Source organism: Alnus glutinosa, chromosome 4, assembly GCF_958979055.1.
Source record: "Alnus glutinosa chromosome 4, dhAlnGlut1.1, whole genome shotgun sequence".
Lineage (NCBI taxonomy): Eukaryota > Viridiplantae > Streptophyta > Magnoliopsida > Fagales > Betulaceae > Alnus > Alnus glutinosa.
The window spans coordinates 16881252-16902728 of NC_084889.1; the positions used below are offsets into that span (position 1 = coordinate 16881252).

Consider the following 21477-nt stretch of genomic DNA (forward strand, 5'->3'; position numbering starts at 1 on the left):
TATCTGTTTCCTTTTTTCCCTTTCTTTATCCGTACAGCCATTTATCACCCTGAGATGCTTATCTTTTCTCAATTAATTTCCTTCGGCTATCTCAGACAGTCATCTCAAGCCACAGTTTATACTTTCTCATATGGCGGCGGTTGTCTTTGATTAGCAGGATCAAAGACTTTAATGAGGTGATCCCCTCATTAAAGTTCTCATTTAATGCTCCGTTCCTCCTCTTACTCTGTCCGAATTTACCCTGTTGTAGCCGTTGAACTTTGCACTCTTCCGGGATCAATGAAAATGTTTTTTATTTTCTTTTTGGGAAATTTCCCTAACAGATATAAGCTCTAAAAAGTAAAAAGGCATAAAACATTAAAGATGCCCAAATGCCAATTACTTGAAAAGCAGTTAATAACCTGCCTTAATAATCGCTTAATCGCTAATTGACCTAGTGGTTGTAATTACGGTTGGAGTTATTTAAAAATAATAATGCTTAAAAGCATGTACAGTTACGATTAGAAGGTAATAATCGCAACTATTCGTACACTTTTAAATAATGTGACATGAACCTAGTAAAAAATGGTAGGATAAAAGTGTAATTATGCGTCATTACTTATTTTGGTGCTTCTTGTTGGGTTGTCCGACCTTAATTTATTGTTCTTGACCATAAATCCTCTTTACTTACTTTTGAAAAAAAAAAAAAAAAAAAAAAAAAAAATTTACTTGGGTTTGGGTAGAGTTTATCTACAACATATTGGGTCATTTTGAAAATGTATTTTATAGGCGACATTTCTTTATTCTTTTTTTTAAAAAAAAAAAAAAAAAAAAAAAAAAAAAAAAAAAGAAGAAATCTCCTTTTGCCGACACGCACGCAGCTAATTACTTGCACCCCACCACTCACTGAAAAAGTAAAACGATATCTGTATCCAGCCACCCATCAAATGGTTTGAACAGCAGTTGGATCCCGAGGCCCTCAATCCCAAAACATTACTATTATACTATATATCATTATTTTTATTTTATTTAATATAATTATTATTATTTTGACGTGGCATTGTGAATCAATTATTGATTGACTCTTTTTGTTTAAAAAAAAAAAAAAAAAAAGTGATCGGCGCACGCACATCAGCAAAGGGTTAAAAAAGTGTGGTGTCACCGTGATCAGAATTCAGAAGGTGTTTGTCTTCAAACATCAACAAAAACAAGAAGAAGAAGAAGAAAGAGAGTCATTCTTTCGATCAAATCATATTATGGCAAAGAAGGCGGTGCTGATAGGGTGCAACTACCCAGGAACCAAGGCGGAGCTCAAGGGTTGCATAAACGATGTGAGGAAGGCTTACCGGTGCCTTATCGACCGCTTCGGCTTCTCGGAGGACGACATCACGGTGCTGATCGACACGGATGACTCCTCCACTCAGCCGACGGGCAGGAACATCCGCAGGGCTTTGGCGGATCTGGTGCGATCGGCTGAGCCCGGGGACTTTCTCTTTGTGCACTACAGCGGCCACGGCACCCGTCTCCCGGCCGAGACCGGTGAAGATGACGACACTGGATATGATGAGTGCATTGTTCCCTCTGATATGAATCTCATCACTGGTTGTTCCTCCTTCTCTTTTTTTTTTTTTTTCTTTTTTTTTCCCCCTTCGTGTTTGTTGTTATTTTTATTGGGTGCGCGCATTGCCATGCATATGATTTCAGATCTCCGTGTGTCTGTTTGTGGAATAATTCTAGAAAAAGCATTGCTTTCTAGGGTATATTCTTGGGCGATCTGTGGAAAGAATCTTTCTTGAATTTCTCGAATCTCTGGATCTGATCCTGACTTTTTCCTTTATATCGCGAGAAACTAATGGAGTTAAGATGATCTTTTTCTTTCCAAAGCTTCATGGCAATACATGGAGCTCGATCCTCAACATTCTCTTTGTTTCTTGGGTGCAAATTTTCCCTAAAAAAGTATTCTTCTTCTTTTTTCTTTTTTTTTCCTTTTTTTGCTTTATCCAAATCCATGCATTGCATTTTGGAATTTCGGAGGATTTATTATAAATAGATCATTGCTATTTCAATGAGTGAATCGAAAGAAGAAAAAAAAGATGCCATGCTAACAGTCAGTGGGGATATAATGTGTTGTAAACAGATGATGATTTCAGGGAGTTTGTGGACGGTGTCCCAGAAGGTTGCCGCATCACCATTGTATCCGATTCGTGTCATAGCGGTGGCCTAATTGATGATAGTAAGGAGCAGATTGGGGAGAGTACAAAGCGTGAAGAAAACAGCTCCGGCTCCTCCGGTTTTGGATTCAAAAGCTTTTTGAAACAGGCGGTGGGAGATGCTATTGAGTCTCGTGGAATTCACATCCCACATCGCCGTCGTCACCGGGAAGAAGAAGATGATGATGCTGACAGAGATGTTGAAATCGCATATGGTGAGCAAGGGTATGTTAAGAGCAGATCTCTGCCTCTCTCAACCCTCATTGAAATACTCAAGCAGAAAACCGGCAAGGATGACATTGATGTTGGGAAGCTGAGGCCAACGCTTTTCGACGCCTTCGGGGAAGATGCGAGTCCCAAGGTGAAGAAGTTCATGAAGGTTGTGTTTAACAAACTTCAACATGGTGAAGGTGGAGGTGGAGAAGGAGGCAGTGGGTTGTTGGGGATGGTTGGAAGTCTGGCTCAAGACTTCCTCAAACAAAAGCTGGAGAATGACGACGGGTATGCAAAACCAGCCATGGAGACGCAAGTAGGTAGCAAGCAAGAGGTGTATGCCGGATCAGCCAAGCGTGCCCTTCCTGATAATGGAATCCTGATCAGTGGCTGCCAGACCAACCAAACATCTGCCGATGCTAGTCCTCCCGGCGGCGATTCTGATGAAGCTTATGGAGCCCTCAGCAATGCAATTCAGACTATCATCGCCGAGACAGATGGTCAAGTAACTAATCAGGAGCTTGTTTTGAGGGCCAGAGAGATGCTGAAGAGCCAGGGCTTTACTCAGCGACCTGGCCTCTATTGCAGTGACCATCATGTTGATGCTCCTTATGTGTGCTGATCTTGAAGCCCTTCTATATATATATATATATATATATATATATATATATATATATATATATATATATATATATAGTGAGAATAAATAACAGTGTGGGATTTTTGATGATGTGTGAGTCCAAAATTGTACTGCTTTGCTTTTGGGATTTGGTAAATAAATCTTAAACAAAGAGGAATTTCAATTTAATTTGTTCTTTGAATAAAATAGTATTTTGACTCATACAAATTAGTTCAAGCAGAACTATTATCATTACAGCCTAGTAAACTGTTGTCTTTCACCTTTCGTGACAATGTTGATAATATACAAAATTGTCGCAAAAAATTGAAGCCCGAATCAAAAAAATCAAAATGAATGAGACTGCACGATGCTGTTAGATGGTGCAGAGATATCCTCTTTTTCTATTTCTTCCTCACTCCTCCCTCTTCTCTTCTTCAGTGTGAGGCCTGCACGGGCTCCTTGAAACATAAACTATATTCCCCGCTTCAAAACTGTTGCATCTTGGCAGGAGAGAGAACGGATACAAACAGCTCTCTATTTTGAGCAAAAAACTTGCACACATCTCAATCGTCGATATCTTGTACCCATGCTAGATCTGCAACCAGTGTAAAAGTCAACTATATTAGTTTCTCCATGAATAACTTCCACCAAATGAATTGAGATCAGAACCAATAAGCATGTAATCCAAGAATATCATTCATGAGATCTCTGAAGTTTGAGTTTCGGGATTGTAATTGCATATATTAACAATAGTGTCAGATATTTTTGCGATCCCTAAATCACCAGATTACACAAATGAACATGCTGTGTAAATAAAACTCTGTACAAGTAATTCAACAAGAAGGAAAAAATAACCAAACATATAGTTTGTCTGTGTGCATGCAAGCACCCATGAAAGAGAGAGAGACCTTGAAGCACAGATTCAACTGCTGCATTGGGGACAAGAAGCCCAACTATTCGCCGATTATCTGTAGTAGTTTCTATACGCACCACACGGAGCCGCTTGTGGCTATGGCGGGCCTACATAATATTTCAGTTGTCATTGATCAGTAATTACTTATATAGAACAAGATATACATGAGTGGGCCCCAAATTGGAGGACCAAAAGCAAAAAGTAATCAGTCTTCAGCAAGCCAAAATAAACATCACTAAATGACAGAAATCAAATATGTGGATCATCCGAAATGATGCACAACTAAAATGGAATTAGTGAATTGGTCCACACAAAAGTGAACTCTTTGTAACATCTTTGCATTTAAACATGACCCTAAGATATTGTGGTCAGAAAAGGCAGTACTAAGCATACAAAGCAATGAAAGAGAGCGAGGGGGGAGAAAGACTAAAGCACATTCCTCTCTTCTTAAACTACCATCCAACTCTTCCCCTTGAAAGTTCTGCTATTTCTTCCTTTCAAAGACACCTGAGAAAGCTATTGATGCCCAGGAATGAAGAGAAAGGGCTACAGACTTTAAGGGTTGGGGTGTCATTAGGTATCAATTTCTTATTGTTGACAAAAAATAACTAATGGAACAAAAATGCACAAACAATAAACAAAAATTGTGTGTGTGTGTGAGAGAGAGAGAGAGAGAACAGAAGGAAGACACCAGATATTGCAAAAAGGTGCAAATACTAAGAGCACTTGAACTCATCCAAACTTCGCATGAATCCCAAGCAGTATATAAGGCTATATTGTATTATCAGCAAATCACTAATAGCAAGTTAAGAAAGTGCGCCACCTATATGATTACGGTAAGATGGATGCATGTTAAAATGAGAAATATGCAATCTTTAAAAGGATGCAAAAAGTCATGTAAAGGATGATAGGCCCACGTTGAAGAAATAAAGATGCAAGAGTGCAGAAGATTAAGGGTGTGTTTGGGATTGCGATTTCGTAGAAAAAAAGTGCGATTTTAAACCAAATCGCAGAAAATGAACCATTTGGAAACTGGGTTTTTAAAAAATTGCGATTTGAAAACGTAGAAAAGTGCTTATTTAAATCGCAATCAATGGCGTACGTTTTTGAAAACGCCGTAATTTAAAAGGCTAACCTGCGATTTTAAAGGCCAAACTGCAATTTTGCCAAACACTTTGCCGTGTTTTTAAAAATCACTTTTTTAAATCGCACATTTTAAAATCGCTATTTTTAAATCGCACTTTTTGAAATCGCAATCCCAAACGGACCCTAAAGTTGAAGAGGTGAAAGGACAAAGAAGGGCCAAGAAGTTAATGGAGAGTACGGCTTTAGACAGGGCAGAATGACACAGTTCACGTAGCAAAAGTTCAATACACCTCTTCATCAACCTTGGAAAAGACCCATACTACTCTAAAACAGGACAAATTGCCATAAAGCAATCTTTCGATGAAACTCAAGCTCCCCAAATTCCCGGTGCTAGGAATAAAAAACCTTGGCAAGTGGGATTTAAAAATATATATATATGGAAAAAAGAAAACACTTAGCAATCAAGAGACCCATAAACAAAAAAACCCCCTCCTTTCTTATACTAAAAGATATCAACCTAGTCTATCCACCTCAAACTTAGATAACATATAGATGGAGCAAAAAGCAATACAATATTAATATCCTATTTATCCAACACTACTCTTGAAGGCCTCAACTGGTGCCTTTTCAATGGTCAGAAATAGCTTGGAGGCTGAGAATTGAACTTTGATAATTTACTTTGTACCAAATTTTATCCTAAAAGATTTACAAGTCCTTTAGTCCACCACAAACTCGATCACCTCCAAAAACTTGGCTAATGACTCAGCAATTGGGGTAAATAACCACCTTATTTTCAACTTCCATTTCTGGATAGGATCAGTTGGAAGCTGTAGCTTTGACGAGGCAAGAGATAATAAAAAATAGTAATCATAAAATAAAAGTAGCTAGCATTCAGTTTGTTGTATTTACTGCTACTTCACTTGAAACCCTAGGAGCAATTAGGAGAAATGAAAGGTCCAAGGAAGCAGTTCCAATGGGTGATCCTTGGAAAGAGTAAGTACAAGGATGTTAAAAATATCCGTTGAATTTATTTTTTTCAAAAAAATCAAGATTGACTAGCCAACTGAAGCAAAGGACCTCCAAAAGCAAGGAGATGGTTGAAATTCTATTGTCAGCGGCACAACACTTGTTGCATGAATATAATCCAGAACTCTAGATGTTGCTTGTCTTTGCCCAACATTAAAAATGTCTCTTTTCTTCTTTCCCCACCTTTGGTTTGTATATCTACTGACACACCCAAGGGTCCAGTAAATAAACACAAAACTAACAAGAATCTTGAATACGGTATTTCACATTCCAAAATAAAAGATCAAAGAAAATAGCAAATTGGAAAACAAGGCATCCATCTTATACCTTTGTGCTTTTGCAAATTACAAAATCACTTGGCTCTATCAATTAAGCAACAGGTGAGGCCAGGTTACCTGCTTAGAAAGGGCCTTCTCAATAGTGCCCCACACGGGAAGGATAAGCCCACCCAATACATTTACTTCCTGTATTCTTCTGCCAACTGTACAGAAGTTGCCAAGCTTACAATTGGGGCCATGCATGCACTGCAGGTAAAGAATAGTAAGCAACGGAAAATAATAATAATACAGAATCAACAGGTATTTACACCAACCTTTAATTGAGCATATCAGGTTTAAAGATTAGAATCTACAGTACATATTCTAGTGTTAGCACAGGATAGATGGACTGAGTTTTCTTTTTTGACAGGTAATCAAAGAAATAGCGTTAAAAAGGCGCCAGGCGCCCCTAAGTATACAGAGAGTATACCAGGACACTAAAATAGAAGAAAAACAGAAAACAAAGGAGGAACACCCGAAAAAACCCAAAAGACAGAAGAAATCCCCAACCCTAACACAGATGGACTGAGTTTTATTGATGCTAAAAGCATCTTAAAATTTTGTGAAAAGGATCAAGAAGCCAAGCAGGTAATGCAACGAATAAAACAACTAACAAGAATAAAACATCTTACTCCAGGATTCCCATACACAGAAATACACACATACACAGCCACCTTAAGCATCTTTCCATTAAGTGGCTGTTCCAAAGAATTGAGCTATGCACTTAAGGATGACAATGAGAAACTTTTATCATTGCCTTAATTAAATGATAAAATTCACCATTTCCTATGAGCTCAAGTTTTTAGGAGAATTGGTGATTTAAGAATATCAGATTTTATTCTAGACAGAAATAACTCCAACCATAAAAAAAAATAAAAAATGAATAAAAAATAAAAAAATAATAATAACAATAATAATAAATAAATAACTTCATCAACAATCTCTACCTGTTTAGATGATACTTCATATTCATCTTCCCAACCACTACGAGCCTTCTCTAAAGATGATATTTTACGGTACTTGTTTTTAAGCTCTGCCAGAGACATTTCCCTGGAGAAGGTAAAAATGAGGAGGTTAAAAACTAGACATTAAGTGCAAAGCTAAATGAATCTTGTAACAATCGTTTTTTTATACCTTAGTGACTCCCCAACAGCTGGACGGACTATCTTAAACATTCCAGATGCAGAACTGAATCACAACTCAAAGGAAAACAATAAAGAAAAAAGAGTCAGGCACATGGTTTTACTGATTTGAATTATATATAAGTACATATGTGTACATGCATTTGTGTCGGTGAACATACATAACACAGAATCTCTACAAGTAACGTTCAAAAAATGCGATTATACTAGTCCATTTGCATCTAATTCCACATTATAAGAAACAGAGATAAGAAGGTAAGGGTTTGATTTTTTTTTTTTGATAACTACATATTCTTATTCTGTAACTAACTTGATATACATTTTTTTTAATAAATAATGTCATATCATTAAAAAGCGCAGAGGGGTGCAACCCTACCATACAGGAATTATACAAATAAAGTATTAAGCACATTTCGACACAACTCCAACACTGGCATTTCTACATATTCAAAATGCCGAGCATTCCTCTCACACCAAAGACCCAAATGAAACATAAGGGAACCTGCTTCCCAATTTCCTAAACTTGACCACGACCCAACGAATTGCCCCAACTACTCAACAAATCCAGCACCCGTCGCGGTATAACCTTCTCCACCCCAAACAAGCTATAAAAAAAACTCCATATATCCCGTGCAACATCATAGTGATAAGGGGTGGTTAATGGATTTCTCACTCTTCTTGCACATACAGCACCACTCAACCACCACTATATGACGCCTACGCATATTGTCATGCGTCAAGATCTTTCCTAAGGCTGTTGTCCACACAAAAAACAACACCCGCGACGGAGCTTTAACACGCCAAATACTCTTCTATGGAAAAGAGAAAACCTCTTGACTAGTAAGGCTTTATAGAATGACTTCACTTCAAAATGCCCCCTCTTAGAGAGACTCCACACTAACCTATCAACCGCTCCATGCCGAATCTGATGAGAATACAAACGTTCATATAAGGAAAGGACCATCTCCACCTCCCAATCTTGTGCAAGGCGCATAAAGACAACATTTCAAAGTGCAACTCCATCTAACACAGACAAATTATCTACCACCCAAGCGTCTTTAAAACGAGCAATACTGAACAAAATTGGATAACAAAGCTTCAGTGGCCTATCTCCACACCAAAGATCATGCCAAAACCGTACATTATACCAATCCCCCACGTCCAAGCCCACAAACTTATAAAAATTATCCCACCCCCTTTGAATCTATTTCCAGACACTCACACCATAAGACCCCACAACCGTTGATGAACACCATCCACCCCTCAAACTCCCATACTTGACTTCAATCACCGATCTCCATAAAGCCTCCTGCTCCTTAGCAAATCTCCACATCCACTTCCCCAATAAAGCTCAATTATCCCTTTAAAAGGGGTTGCCATCATGTGGATTGGTGTTGTTTGGATTCAAAAGGGGCCTCAGGTGGTGTTTTGATTATGGGGGATAGGAGGGTAGTGGAGAAGATAAACAAGTGTGTGGGACACTTCTCCTTGGCTGTCACCTTTAGAAACGTTGAGGGTCATTTCATTTAGGCGTTTGCGGGCGTCTACGGCCCTAATTCCGATAGGGATAGAAGGCCTTTGGGATGAGTTGGATGGGTTACTCAGCTGGTGGAATTTGCCTTGGTGCATTGGGAGTGATTTCAACGTTACCAGATTCCCTAGAGAGAGATCGGGCAAAGCTTGCGTATGCCCAGCTATGGTGGAGTTTTCTGACTTCATTTCTTAGCAAGGCTTGATGGACCTCACTCTTGTGGGTGGAACTTTCACCAGGTCATATAATTGGGAATCTCCCTCTTGGTCCAGAATTGATAAATTCCTGGTCTCTCTAGAGTCAGAAGCCCATTTTCCTGGCGTATCACAAAGGAGGCTTCCTAAACTTTGCTCAAATCATTTTCCAATCCTCCTTGACTGTGGTGACTTTCATAGAGGTAGCAGGCCCTTAAAATTTGAAAATATATAGCTAAATTCTAAGGGTTTTGTGGACAAGGTGAAACAATGGTGGGACTCCTATCTTTTCCAAGGCTCTCCTAGCTTCATTTTGGCTAGCAAGCTCAAGGCTTTGAAAGTTGAGTTAAAGAGATGGAATGAGGAGGTTATTCGCAATGTAGAAAGAAAGAAGAAGCTCGTTTTGGAGGAGCAATGTTTATTTAGTATAATTAAAGAAGGAAGGGCTTTAGGTGTTGAGGAGACTATGAAGAAGGCAGAAATTGTTAGTGAATTAGAAAGATCCACTCTCATGGAGGAAGTGAGTTGGAGGCAAAAATATAGGATCTTGTGGCTCAAGCAAGGTGATAAGTGCATGAATTTTCAAACAACGGTTAATTCCAACAGAAGAAGGAACACCATTGACTCTTCGTTGATTGATGGCACAATTTCTACCAACCGATCAGAGATCAACAAGCACATTGTTCGTTTTTATAAGTTGTTTATGGAGCAGTCTAGCTGGATGCCTGTGGTTGATGGGCTTTCCTTTGATTCTATTGATGAGGCCGAGGCTAATTGGCTAAAGAGAGACTTTGAGGAAAAGGAGGTATGGGCGGTTGTAAAAACAATGAATGGTGACATGGCACTAGTCCCTGATTGTTAGTTTATAGCGTTCTTCCAAGCTTGTTCGATTGTTTTGAAAGAGAACATCATGAAGGTCTTTTGTGATTCCATGCAAGTAGTAAGTTTGAGAGAAGCCTTAATGCTACGTTCGTTACTCTCTTTCCGAAGATTCCAGGGGCTGTTGACCCCAAGGAATTTTGCCCGATCAGTCTAGTGGGTAGCATTTACAAGATTATTGCCAAGATTCTCGCGAACAGGCTTAAGATGGTGTTCGAGAAGCTTATTTCTAAGTCACAAAATGCATTCGTCTGAGGTAGGCAAATGCTATATCCTATTCTTATTGTCAATGACTGCCTTGATAACAGATTGAGATCTACAGAACTAGGGGTTATCTGTAAAACGAATTTAGAAAAAGCTTATGATTATATTAATTGGGATTTCTTATTGTACATGCTGAGAAGGTGCGGGTTTGGGGGGAAGTAGTGCTCTTGGATTGCTCATTGTATTTCCTTGGTGCGTTTCTCGATTTTGGTGAACAGCTCTCCCACAGGTTTCTTAGGAAGCTCTTGGGGCTTGAGGCAAGGGGACCCTCTATCTCCTTTGCTGTTTGTCATAATGATGAAAGCTAGAATGCTTACAGTTGCAATGAATAGAGGTTTGTTGTCTAACTTCTCTGTGGGGACAGGGGTTGATATCTCTCATATTCTATTTGCTGATGATTCATTGCTTTTATGTGGGGCCGACCCAAATCATCTTCACAATTTACGAAGCTTATTCTTATATTTTGAAGCTGTGTCAGGTCTGAAGACAAACTTAGCCAAGTCGGAATTGGTTTTGGTGGGAAATGTTGATAATGTGACTGGGCTGGCTGGGATTCTAGGTTGTGGGGTTATGTCCCTTCCCCTAAAGTATCTTGGCCTCCCATTGGGGGCGTCCTATAAGGCCAAGCATATATGGGACGGTGTTCTTGAGAAGATAGATCGTTAGTAGGCTAGTTGAAAAAGATTATATTTGTCTAAAGGTGGTAGGATTAATCTTATCAAGAGCACCCTATCCAACATACCTACGTACTTCACGTCCCTCTTGCCTCTCCCTACGAGTGTTGCAAACTGTATTGAGAACCTCCAACGTGATTTCTTATGGGATGGGCTAAGTGAAGAATAGTTAGGGTTCCCTTTTTTTTCTTTTGTCTTTTTTCTTTTTTCTTTTTTTGCCTATGGTCATGCGACTGGTGTATCCACGTCTTTGTAATTGTCCAACTAGATGTTGCTCATCATCATATAGGTCACACGGCCCACAGAAGGTATCACCAATGTTCTCTGGACAGTTGCTCCGATGAACGGTGGCAATTTGGTGAGCACACTAATCAGTGTGCTCGATGCATTGATTGTGAATAAGATGGTCTTCCCTGGTTTGTTCGGCAGTTTATGGTCTAATTTGGAGGTTTTGAGGCCTATCGGAGTACGTGGGCGGCGGCCCATGAACCTCTAGCAACAACAAAGGCGATTTCATTATGCGCAACTAAACGACACATCGCTCCATGATTGGTGGAGAACATGTCGTTCAGAAGGGTGGCACTGGTCTGTCGTTCAGCCCTAAAGAAAACAACATGCAATTCAAACCTAGAGAAAACGACATGCCGTTCAACAGTGTGCCAAATGACAGGTAAGCCCTAAATGACCTGTAGTTAACCAAACAAAAAAAAGAAAAAGAAAAAGAAAAATGGCAGATGCTCATTGCAGAATAATCAGTATTTTTTATGGTTGAATTTTAGTATATTCTCCTCTTTTATTTGTAATTTTCCTTGGGCCCACATTCTATGTCTTGGAGCAATTTACTGGATTGGATGTCTAATTTGAAAATGTTAGAAACAAATCAGAAGAAATGAGTAGAGAGTCAGGTGACCTCCCACTGTGAAAATCCAACCCTCCAAATCACCACAGTCAAAGTGGATGGACTCAACTATCTTTTTTGGTCACAATCTGCTCTTATGTATATTAAGAGCAAAGGAAAAATGGAATACTTGAATGGAAAAATTCAAAAACCAAAGCCATATGACCCGACATATGACAAATGGGAAGCAAAAAATTCTACCATTATGTCATGGTTATTGCATTCAATGCAACTGAAGATCAGTCAGGGATACTTGTTTCTTCATACAAGAAAAGAGGTTTGGGACGCAGCTGCTCAGATTTATTCCAAAATGGGGAACGTTGCACTAAAATATGACTTGAAGCGCTGGATACATGGACTAACCCAAGGTAACTCATTAGAAGCCACTTGTTTTCATAAACTTCGTAGTTTGTGGCAAGACTTAGACCATTATCAGAACTTACAAACCAAGTGTGCAACCGATGCTCTTAAAATTAAGAATATGATTGAAGAGGAACGCATTTATAAATTCTAAGGTGGATTGAATTCTGACTATGATCTTGTGCGGGTTCATACTCAATCTGCCCTAGTAAGTGCCACTTCACGCACTTCGAACGGTGATTTTCGAGGTCCGGATGGGGGCAAAGTAGCAGATACGACTTCCGATGACAAGGACAAACTATTTTTGCGACCACTGTAATCAGTCACGGCATACTCAGAAGACTTGCTGAAGACTTAATATACAGCCTCACCGAGGTCATGGGGGTCGCACAAATGCAAGAACCAGGCCTCAGGCCAATCATGCTTCCATAGTCGAGATGGACGTACCCACACCAGATACTCATTCCCCTTCTACTGATACAGGAGGCCTGAGCAAAGACAAGGTAGAAACACTCCATCGACTTATTTCTCGATTAGACACACCTGCTACTGCATCCTCCTCCTTTGCTCATACAAGGAATTTAGCTATTGCTCTAAATGCATCTGCTACTCACTCTGATTATCCTTGGTTCATTGACTTTGGTGCCTCTGATCACGACTATATGTGTCCTTTATTTCTATCATATAACCCTTGTTCAAGCAAAGAAAAAGTTAGAATAGTTGATGGCTCTTTGTCACCACTATTGGGTAAAGGGTTTATTTCTCTCGGGCCCTCTATGATCTTGTCCTATGTTCTTCATGTACATGATTGTCCATTTCCGTATTACCCTCGAGTTGAATTGTCGAGTCATTTTTTACACACATTATTGCTTGTTTTAGGACCTAGTCATGGGGTGGATGATTGGCAGTGGTAGCTTGAAGGATGGCTTGTAATACCTGGACTCTCAGCCCAGCACGCAAGGTTGGCTGATACAGGTTTATCATACAGTTCAGGAGGATGACTCTGCAGCTAAAATCTAGCTCTGGCATCAGCAATTAGGGCACCCTACATTTTTAAATTTCCACTGCATGTTTCCTTCTTTATCTATGCATAAAAACATTTCTAAGTTTCAGTGTGAAACTTGTAAACTTTCTAAACACCATCGTTTGTCTTTTCTCCTAGTATCAATAAAACTAATGAGCCTTTTGTTCTTGTTCATACTGATGTGTGGGGCCCTTCACGGGTGGTTTCTTTATCTAGTTATCGGTGGTTTCTCTTTTATTGATGACTTTTCTCGAACCACGTGGGTTTAATTGTTAAAAGAAAAAAGAGATGTGCCCTCTGTGTTTCAGATGTTTTACAAAATGGTGCAGACCTAAATTAATATCAATATCAAAATTGTCAATTCTCACAATGGAAGTGAGTATATGTCCAGTCATCTCGGGCTTTATTTTCGTGAGCAAGGCATTATACACCAAAACACTTGTGTCAATACTCCGCAACAAAATGGTGTTGCTGAACGGAAAAATCAACCTCTTTTAGAGGTAACTCGTCCCCTAATGCTTGAGATGCATGTTAACAAATCTTATTGGGAAGACGCCTTACTCACTACTACTTATCTCATTAATAGAATGCCTTCTCAGGTCTTAAGAGTTTAAAACACCACTTGTGGTGTTGTCTACATATTTCTCTACTTCAAAAGGTGTCTCTCCGAAGATCTTTTGTTGTGTTTGCTTAGTCCATATTCATGGTCCTGCTCGGGGTAAGTTAAACCCTCAAGCCCTCAAATGTGTCTTTGTGGGCTATTCTCCTACTCATAAGGGGTACAAATGTTATCAGCCCCAATCGAGAAAACACTGTCTCAATGGATGTCACTTTCTTTGAAACACAATCCTACTTCTCTCCATCCCAAACTCCTCTTCAAGGGGAGAGTCACATTGAAGAGGATTTTTTACTTTGTTACCTGTTCTTACTCTTATGCCTGAGCAGGAGAAACAACTTACTAATGAGTCTTGTATTGAACCTACTAATAAGTCATTTGCGCCGCTTGTGGAAGAGTTGAGAGTTTACTCCAGACGCCAGAAAATAAGACCATTCCCGATGCTATATGCCAAACATCTGATCCTGACTCTGGTAACACTACTACTATTTTTGATATGAATTATGTAATACCTGTTGTTGATCATATGAGTCTAACCATTGCACAACGCAAAGGAGTCTGGTCATGCACACACCATCCTATCTCTAATTTTGTTTCCTATCAACATCTTTCACCATCATATCGCTCCTTTGTGTCCAAATTGTCATTTGTGTCTATCCCTAGAAATCTACAAGAGGCACTTAGTGATCCAAAGTAATGGACAGCGATGCAAGAAGAGATGAAAGCTCTTCACCAAAACATGACTTGGGATCTTGTTAAATTGCCTAATGGGGAAGAAGGAGGTTGGATGCAAGTGGGTGTTCACGATTAAACATAAGGCCAATGGTTCTATGGAACGATACAAGGCCAGACTTATTGCAAAAGGTTTTACACAAACCTACGGGATTTACTACGAGGAGACATTTGCTCCAGTTGCAAAGATGAACTTAATTAGAGTTCTACTTTCTATAGCTGAAAATTTGGATTGGCCTCTCCATCAATTCGATGTAAAAAATGCATTTCTTCACGGAGATCTAGAAGAAGTATGCATGGAAATTCGTCCTACACTGGAAGATTCATTCTCAATGGGAAAAGTATGCAAACTAAATAAGGCTTTGTATGGTCTAAAACAATCTCCAAGAGCATGGTTCGAGCGGTTTTCCTAGGCTATGCAAAGATTCAATAACAAGCAGAGTCAAGCTGATCATACGCTATCCATTAAGCATTCCACTCAAAGAAAGATAACATCTTTGATTGTGTATGTTGATGATATTGGCTTAAGAGGTAATGATGATGGGGAGATACAGAATTTAAAGCACTCTCTTGCCAACGAGTTTGAAATAAAAGACTTGGGCAGTCTAAAGTACTTTCTTGGGATATTTATCTCTAAAAGGAAATATATTCTTGATCTCCTTAAAGAAACAAGATTGCTCGAATGCAAAGCCACTAATAATCCTGTAAAAGTAAATGTTAAACTGCGAGAAGTTAGTGAGAGTCCTCTGGTAGACAAAGGAAGATATTAGTGATTGGTTCGCCGGTTGATTTATCTATCTCACACTCATCCATACATTGTGTAACACTCCGGTCACATATTGGGAAGAGATAAGTAAGCCCACATAGAGTAAATAGTTTATAAAGATAATCATGAGTGCTAAGTCTCACATTACATAGTTACTAAGTGAAACTGGGTTTTATAAAGAATTCTAAAAAAGCTCCAAATTGATTAGTTCTTTTGGGATGATAGCGCAGATATGGCTAGCGCTTTTCCCTGGGTCGTTACACGTTGCATACGCTGTTAGTATGGAAAGTCAATTTATGCATTCTCCACGAGAGCCTCATATGGAAGCAATTTACCGAATTCTTTGCTACTTAAAATCCTCACCAGGTAAAGGACTATTGTTTTCTAGACATGATCGTTAGAAAATAAAAGACTATACAAATGCATATTGGGTTGGCTCAATTATAGATAGATGGTCCACGTCATGGTATTGTACATCTGTGGGAGGTAATTTGGTTACATGGCATAGCAAGAAACAATCAGTGGTTACCAGATCCAATGCAGAAGTAAAATTCAGAGCCTTGGCTCATGAAGTGTGTGAAACATTATGGTTGAAAATAATCTTGAAAGAGCTTGAGTTTGACTCCAAGGATCCTATGAGATTGTATTGTGACAATAAAGTGGCAATTAGTATTGTTCACAATCCAGTCTAGCATGATCGAACCAAGCATGTTGAAATTGATCGACACTTTATTAAAGAAAAACTCTGAGCCGGTATCATCTGCACACCATATGTGAAGACAGGAGAACAACTTGTAGGTATTTTGACAAAGGGAGTGTCTAGTAGTGTTCTTCATTCAGCCTTATGCAAGCTGGGCATGCGAGACATCTATGCCTCAACTTGAGGGGGAGTGTTGAAGATGGAAACTATTGACATACTATGATTTTATTCTCCTGGAGTTACTCTAATTATAATATTGTCTTTATTTCTTTCCATATTAGTCAATGGGATTCTTCTATTTAAACCTATGTAATCGTATGAAACAAAGCAACTACATAAGAATTTACTCTTCCCTCTCTCTACCTTTCTTTTCTACTAGTTTATGGAAGAATATTAGGAGGGGTTGGTATAATTTTTGTAGTCACGCCAGATTTGAGGTGAAAGATGGCTCCATGGTTAGATTTTGGCATGATCTTTGGTGCGGGTATATGGCCTTTAAGGATGCCTTTCCAGTCTTATTTGGCATTGCTTGTGCAAATGATGCTTTTGTTGCAACTCATGTGAAATTTTCTGAAGGTGTCATTCAGTGAACGTGAGCTTTGCTAGAGTGGCCCATGATTAGGAGGTGGATACCTTTACCTTGTTCTTCATGTATTTAGCGAGAATGACACCACAAGGGAAAGACAACTTGTGGTGGGTCCCTTCCAAAAGAAAGTTTTTTGGTGTTAAATCCTTCTACAATGTCATGATGGTTTCCGTTTCCCTTGGAAGAGTGTTTGGCGGACTAAGATTTCGTTGAGGGTGGCCTTTTTTGTGCTCGACAGCCCTATGAAATATCCTTACCATGGACAATCTCTAGAAGCGACGCGTCATTGTGGTTGATAAGTGTTGTATTGTCATAAGGAATTGAGAGCCTGTGGACCATCTTCTTCTTCATTGTAAGATTGCTTGTGCAATTTGGAATGTTTTCTTCCGTTGATTTGGATTGTCTTGGGTTATGCCTAAACAAGTAGTTGATTTGTACGCTTGTTGGTGAATAGTCGGAGTACGATTGTGTGGAAGATGGTGACCTCGTGCCTTCTATGGTGTCTATGGAGGGAAAGAAATGACAGAAATTTTGAGGACCCCGAAAGGACTTTGCAGGAAATTAAGTCTATATTTTTCAACACTATAAAACTTTGGACAGATACTTATGTTTCACCTTTAGTTATTAGTTATCATGACGAAGATGACCTGCAACTTTCTTGGATTGGGCTTTGGTGGGGGATTCGTGTGAGGGAATCGAAGACACTGAAGAGGACCACCCTCGGAAGGTGAAGGGTGTTCGCCCTAAGCCCAAAAGTAGAAGGGAGCTTCTAAATTTAGAATGCTCCATCACACGTCCTCTAGGAGTGGGAAAAGGCAAAGCTCACGCTGTCTAGTGTTAAGGGCTTAGTGTGGGTTCGGGTTTGAGGGCTTTTTGGGTTTTGTGGGTTTTTCTTGCTGTTTTGTTTGGGTTTTTCTTTTGCTCATTCTAGTTAGGAGCTTCCTATGTATACTACATGCGTACTTAGAGGCGCCTTGCGCTATTTTAATAAATTGTCCATTACTTATCAAAAAAAAAATTAATTATCATCATTTTTTTTTGTTCTTTTTGCCCCTACTAGTTAAGTAGCTTCTCTTGTATACTTCCTAAGTACATGGGGGCACCTTACACGTTTAATGATATCTTGATTACTTATCATAAAAGAAATAAATAAATAAATGTTCAATTAAGGAATTATATTATTCAAGATCAGTTCCTCTTCACCCTAACACTGCCAAATATCTGGGACCTCTACTCTAAAATAAAATAAGAATAACTTAGGATAACTTTAGAATCATAATCCAGTATATAATCATGGTGGTGGAACATGCCTTGCTTTTTTCTCTTATAAGTATTTAAAATTTTATAGAAAGAGAGGAAAGCTATACATACAAGCAATACACACAGAATTCCCATAAAAAACTACATGCAACATTCCTTGATTGTTTTCAAGATAAGAAATTAATGTTATTACTGATCAACTTAAGATTTAGGAAATAGTATAACAGTTATGAAGACAAGCCAACAAGTTAGCAAGTTGAACCCAAAAAATACAAGAATAATAGATACATATGCAATTAAAAAGTAAGAAGTCAGGACATGAATAGTTTGCTATAGCTTTTCTTCTTTGATTTACATATATAAAATTGTGATTGCACAGATAAACAGGATTCAACAAGAAAAACATGGATATAAGATCCAAGTATGATACCTTTCAAATGCTAAAGTGAAGTGGCGTCTCCCCAACCACTCCCTTTTAGATTCATAGAATCCATCATGTGGTGAACTAAGCCCATCCTTTCGCTTCTCGTCAAGCATGGTACTTGCAGACTGACAGGCAAATGAATTACACATTTTTTGTTTTATCCCAAAGTAAATATACCATTACTTGTCAGGAAAAAAAAAATTACTGATCAGAATATACCATTCAGCTAGTAATTTGGAATGAAAAAATTACCTCCCATGTGATTCCACGATCAAGAGTGAAAGTAAACAGCACTGTTGATGCCCCAGACATTTGATCCATATGAACAGTCTGCAAGAGAAAAGAAATTAGTACGATCAAATTGGTAAAACCAGCAAGAGATCCAGCAGAAGTATTAACCTTCGGAGTTCCTTGTAATTCAATGACATTAGCTTTCATATCAACAATGCCTGAGTCAAGATTTCCTTCAATGCGTGCATTCTGAATAAGGAGATCCAAGATGCTGATAAATAACTCAAACAGCCTGTGTTTTGATGGACGTGTTCAGATAACAAGCCCAAATCTAACTGCAATGAACATATCACTTTTTTAATCAACAAACCACAGACCTATTCTGAATATCAGGCGGCAGTCCTAAAATCCGATTGAGGAAACGTCCGACGTCATGCATGTCCGAATCAACAATACGGCCAGACAACTTTCCAGAATCTTTTCCATTAGCTACATCAAGTATAAAACTCAGAAATTACAAACAAACCAAGTAAAAAGTGATGTTACAAGATTGTGCACTGTGCCTGTAGTATAATCCAAAACTAATTACATAGCAACAATTAAATTTTTTTTTTTTTAAAAAAAAAAAGTATTAAAGTGTGACACTTCTATTCCACTCAATGTGAGAAGATAATTTTAGTACAAAGAATTACCAATAACTGTGTCCCTAACTATTCCTACAGACACAAGAGCAGCTTTTGCCTTCACAATAAAATCCTGGATTGTATCTGGTTTTTCTGATGAACATCCAGGAGGCACAACTGGCAGAGAATCCTGAAAAAATGTAACTTGGTTATTTCCCACAATATTCAGCGTAACGTTTTCCACTACACACCAATAGAAGGGAATATATCATTGTCCAGAAAATCTTATAAATTAAGATAAAAAAAGAACCTGCTCCATGATCCCTTTATACATCACCATAAGTGCCCTCTTTCCATAAGCACTATCATAATTATAAGCACTCAAAGTCGGCCCTGCCCTGCAATGCATTCAACCACATACACTAAGACACAGGATTCATTCAAGAATAAGGTTGAAATCCATTTCTCCCAGCTCTTATAACCAAAAATAAGTCCAACTTGCCTGCGGTCTCCCTGTGTTAAAGCACCAAGAGATTCTAATCTCTTGGCAACAATTGATGCAAATCGGCGTTCTCCACCAAGAGTAGTGAAGAGTAGCCTGCAAAACATAGGATTAGGAATTAATTTTGTCAAACAAATTCAACGACTTTATAAAGCATCAAAGATGTCAACTTCAAATTTAGCATCCATGCCTCAACTTATACCATTTTTGGCTTAAGTATTAGGGGGCTGCAATCATGTAGCTCATAGAATAGGAAAAACTAGAGAGCAATCCAAAGAGTTCCCAACATAAGCATCAAATTTCCTTGATTTCCATGGGAAAAATTATGATTTGAGGTACTTATCAAAAAAAAATTATGATTTGAGGTACCATGTTCAATTTACAATCAACTCAAAGTCAACAAAGCATTCTGCGAACTATATTATACTAGGTGTATGATCTTATTTCCACATTCTACCAGCAGCCATGCATTGCATCGATGCACAGACTTCAGTTTTTAATCTTAGCCTCCCCTACATTCTAAGTCGCCCCCACTTGTTTCAGTAACTCCAACCTCTATCATACATGATGGTGTACTAGAAAAATAGTAACAACCATGGAAGCCCCAGAATCAAGCTACAGGTCCATTCCAATGTCATCTACGGAAAGGAACAGATAATTGGTTTACTGAAGATCAAGCCTTCCAACATAAGAGAAAAGACGCTACTATAGTTCTGCATGAGTGAGCCTTTGTGCCCGGAAGCAGATTGAACCTATGAAGATGAGTGCAGAAGACTCAACAGAACATTTCGTTGCAGAGAGACTGAATTTTCTCTACTGAAATCTTTGATCAGGGTTGACTTGGTTGATGTCCATGTACTGCTAGACTTTGCTAGTTTGATTGTATAGCTATGGTGCTATGATGTATATGTTCTCTAGAGCAGTTGCTATAGCTGGTGGTAGTACCAGCAGTGTAAAGCGTTGCTGCTAGTCCTTCCACCCATAAGGCTCTGTTGCCGTTGTTGTACAGCCTAGGATATGCCCCCCAATGCTCTATACTCTTTTGGTTCTAATGTTCCGTTTGTTCCGATGTAAAATGATTTTTGCATTTTACAGTGTTTAATAAGGGTGAAAATAATGGTCAACGAAAATCATTTTCAGTTTGACCGTAAAACCTTCTTTAATTTTTGAAAAACGATTTACGGTTTTAAATCATTTTCCGAAATTAAACTCTTCGTCCTTGCACACACGTTTGATATCTGATTGTCAGAATCCGGCAATGGTCGATCGTCGGAATCCAGGCGGCACCGGAATCCGGCAACATCTGGCCACCAAAATATTGCCGGCGCCGGAATCCGGCGACATCCGGCCAGCGTCGCCGGATTCCGGCCAAAACTGGCCAGAAGCCGGCCGGATCTGGCCAAAATGGCCGGGATCCGATCTGATTTGGATGGATCTGGCCACTGATCTGGCCGGATCTAGATGGATCCGGCAAGATTTGGCCAAAATGGCCGGGATCCGACCGGATCCGGAGAAGTCCGGCCGGATCCGGCCAAACATGCTCGCCGGAATCCAGCAACGGCGACAAGATGTTGCCGGAATTGCATTTTCACATTGAGAGCCCCTTCTATAAGGATGGGCTGTAAAAGTAATGTTTTACAACTTCCAACAAAAAGATGAAACATCATCTAAAAGAGTAAAATACGTTAGGCATGAAAGCACCGAATGT

General features: G+C 39.1%; 2 protein-coding genes across 3 annotated transcripts in view; one reads left to right on the forward strand and one right to left on the reverse strand.

Moving 5' to 3' along the window:
- The first annotated feature begins 1111 nt into the window (after positions 1-1111).
- On the forward strand, positions 1112-3210 carry LOC133866811 (metacaspase-5-like). The gene is made up of 2 exons (XM_062303459.1): positions 1112-1581; positions 2117-3210. Exons 1-2 carry the CDS (start codon positions 1236-1238, stop codon positions 3022-3024), a joined length of 1254 nt encoding a protein of 417 aa, XP_062159443.1. The 5' UTR covers positions 1112-1235; the 3' UTR covers positions 3025-3210.
- Positions 3192-21477, reverse strand: part of LOC133866809 (protein FORGETTER 1) — a 50327-nt gene continuing 32041 nt past the window's right edge. Inside the window, exons 21-32 of one of the 2 annotated variants that reach the window (XM_062303458.1) lie at positions 19770-19865; positions 19578-19665; positions 19337-19457; positions 19022-19133; positions 18813-18936; positions 18666-18743; positions 18420-18538; positions 7498-7551; positions 7311-7413; positions 6442-6570; positions 3930-4041; positions 3192-3616 (exon numbers count right to left, since the gene is read on the reverse strand). In XM_062303458.1, the coding sequence (XP_062159442.1) occupies positions 3585-3616; positions 3930-4041; positions 6442-6570; positions 7311-7413; positions 7498-7551; positions 18420-18538; positions 18666-18743; positions 18813-18936; positions 19022-19133; positions 19337-19457; positions 19578-19665; positions 19770-19865 (1168 nt within the window). In that variant the 3' untranslated portion in view covers positions 3192-3584. Of the gene's footprint in view, positions 3617-3929; positions 4042-6441; positions 6571-7310; positions 7414-7497; positions 7552-18419; positions 18539-18665; positions 18744-18812; positions 18937-19021; positions 19134-19336; positions 19458-19577; positions 19666-19769; positions 19866-21477 lie in introns of those variants that run through there. The other variant, XR_009899925.1, reaches the window with a different exon arrangement.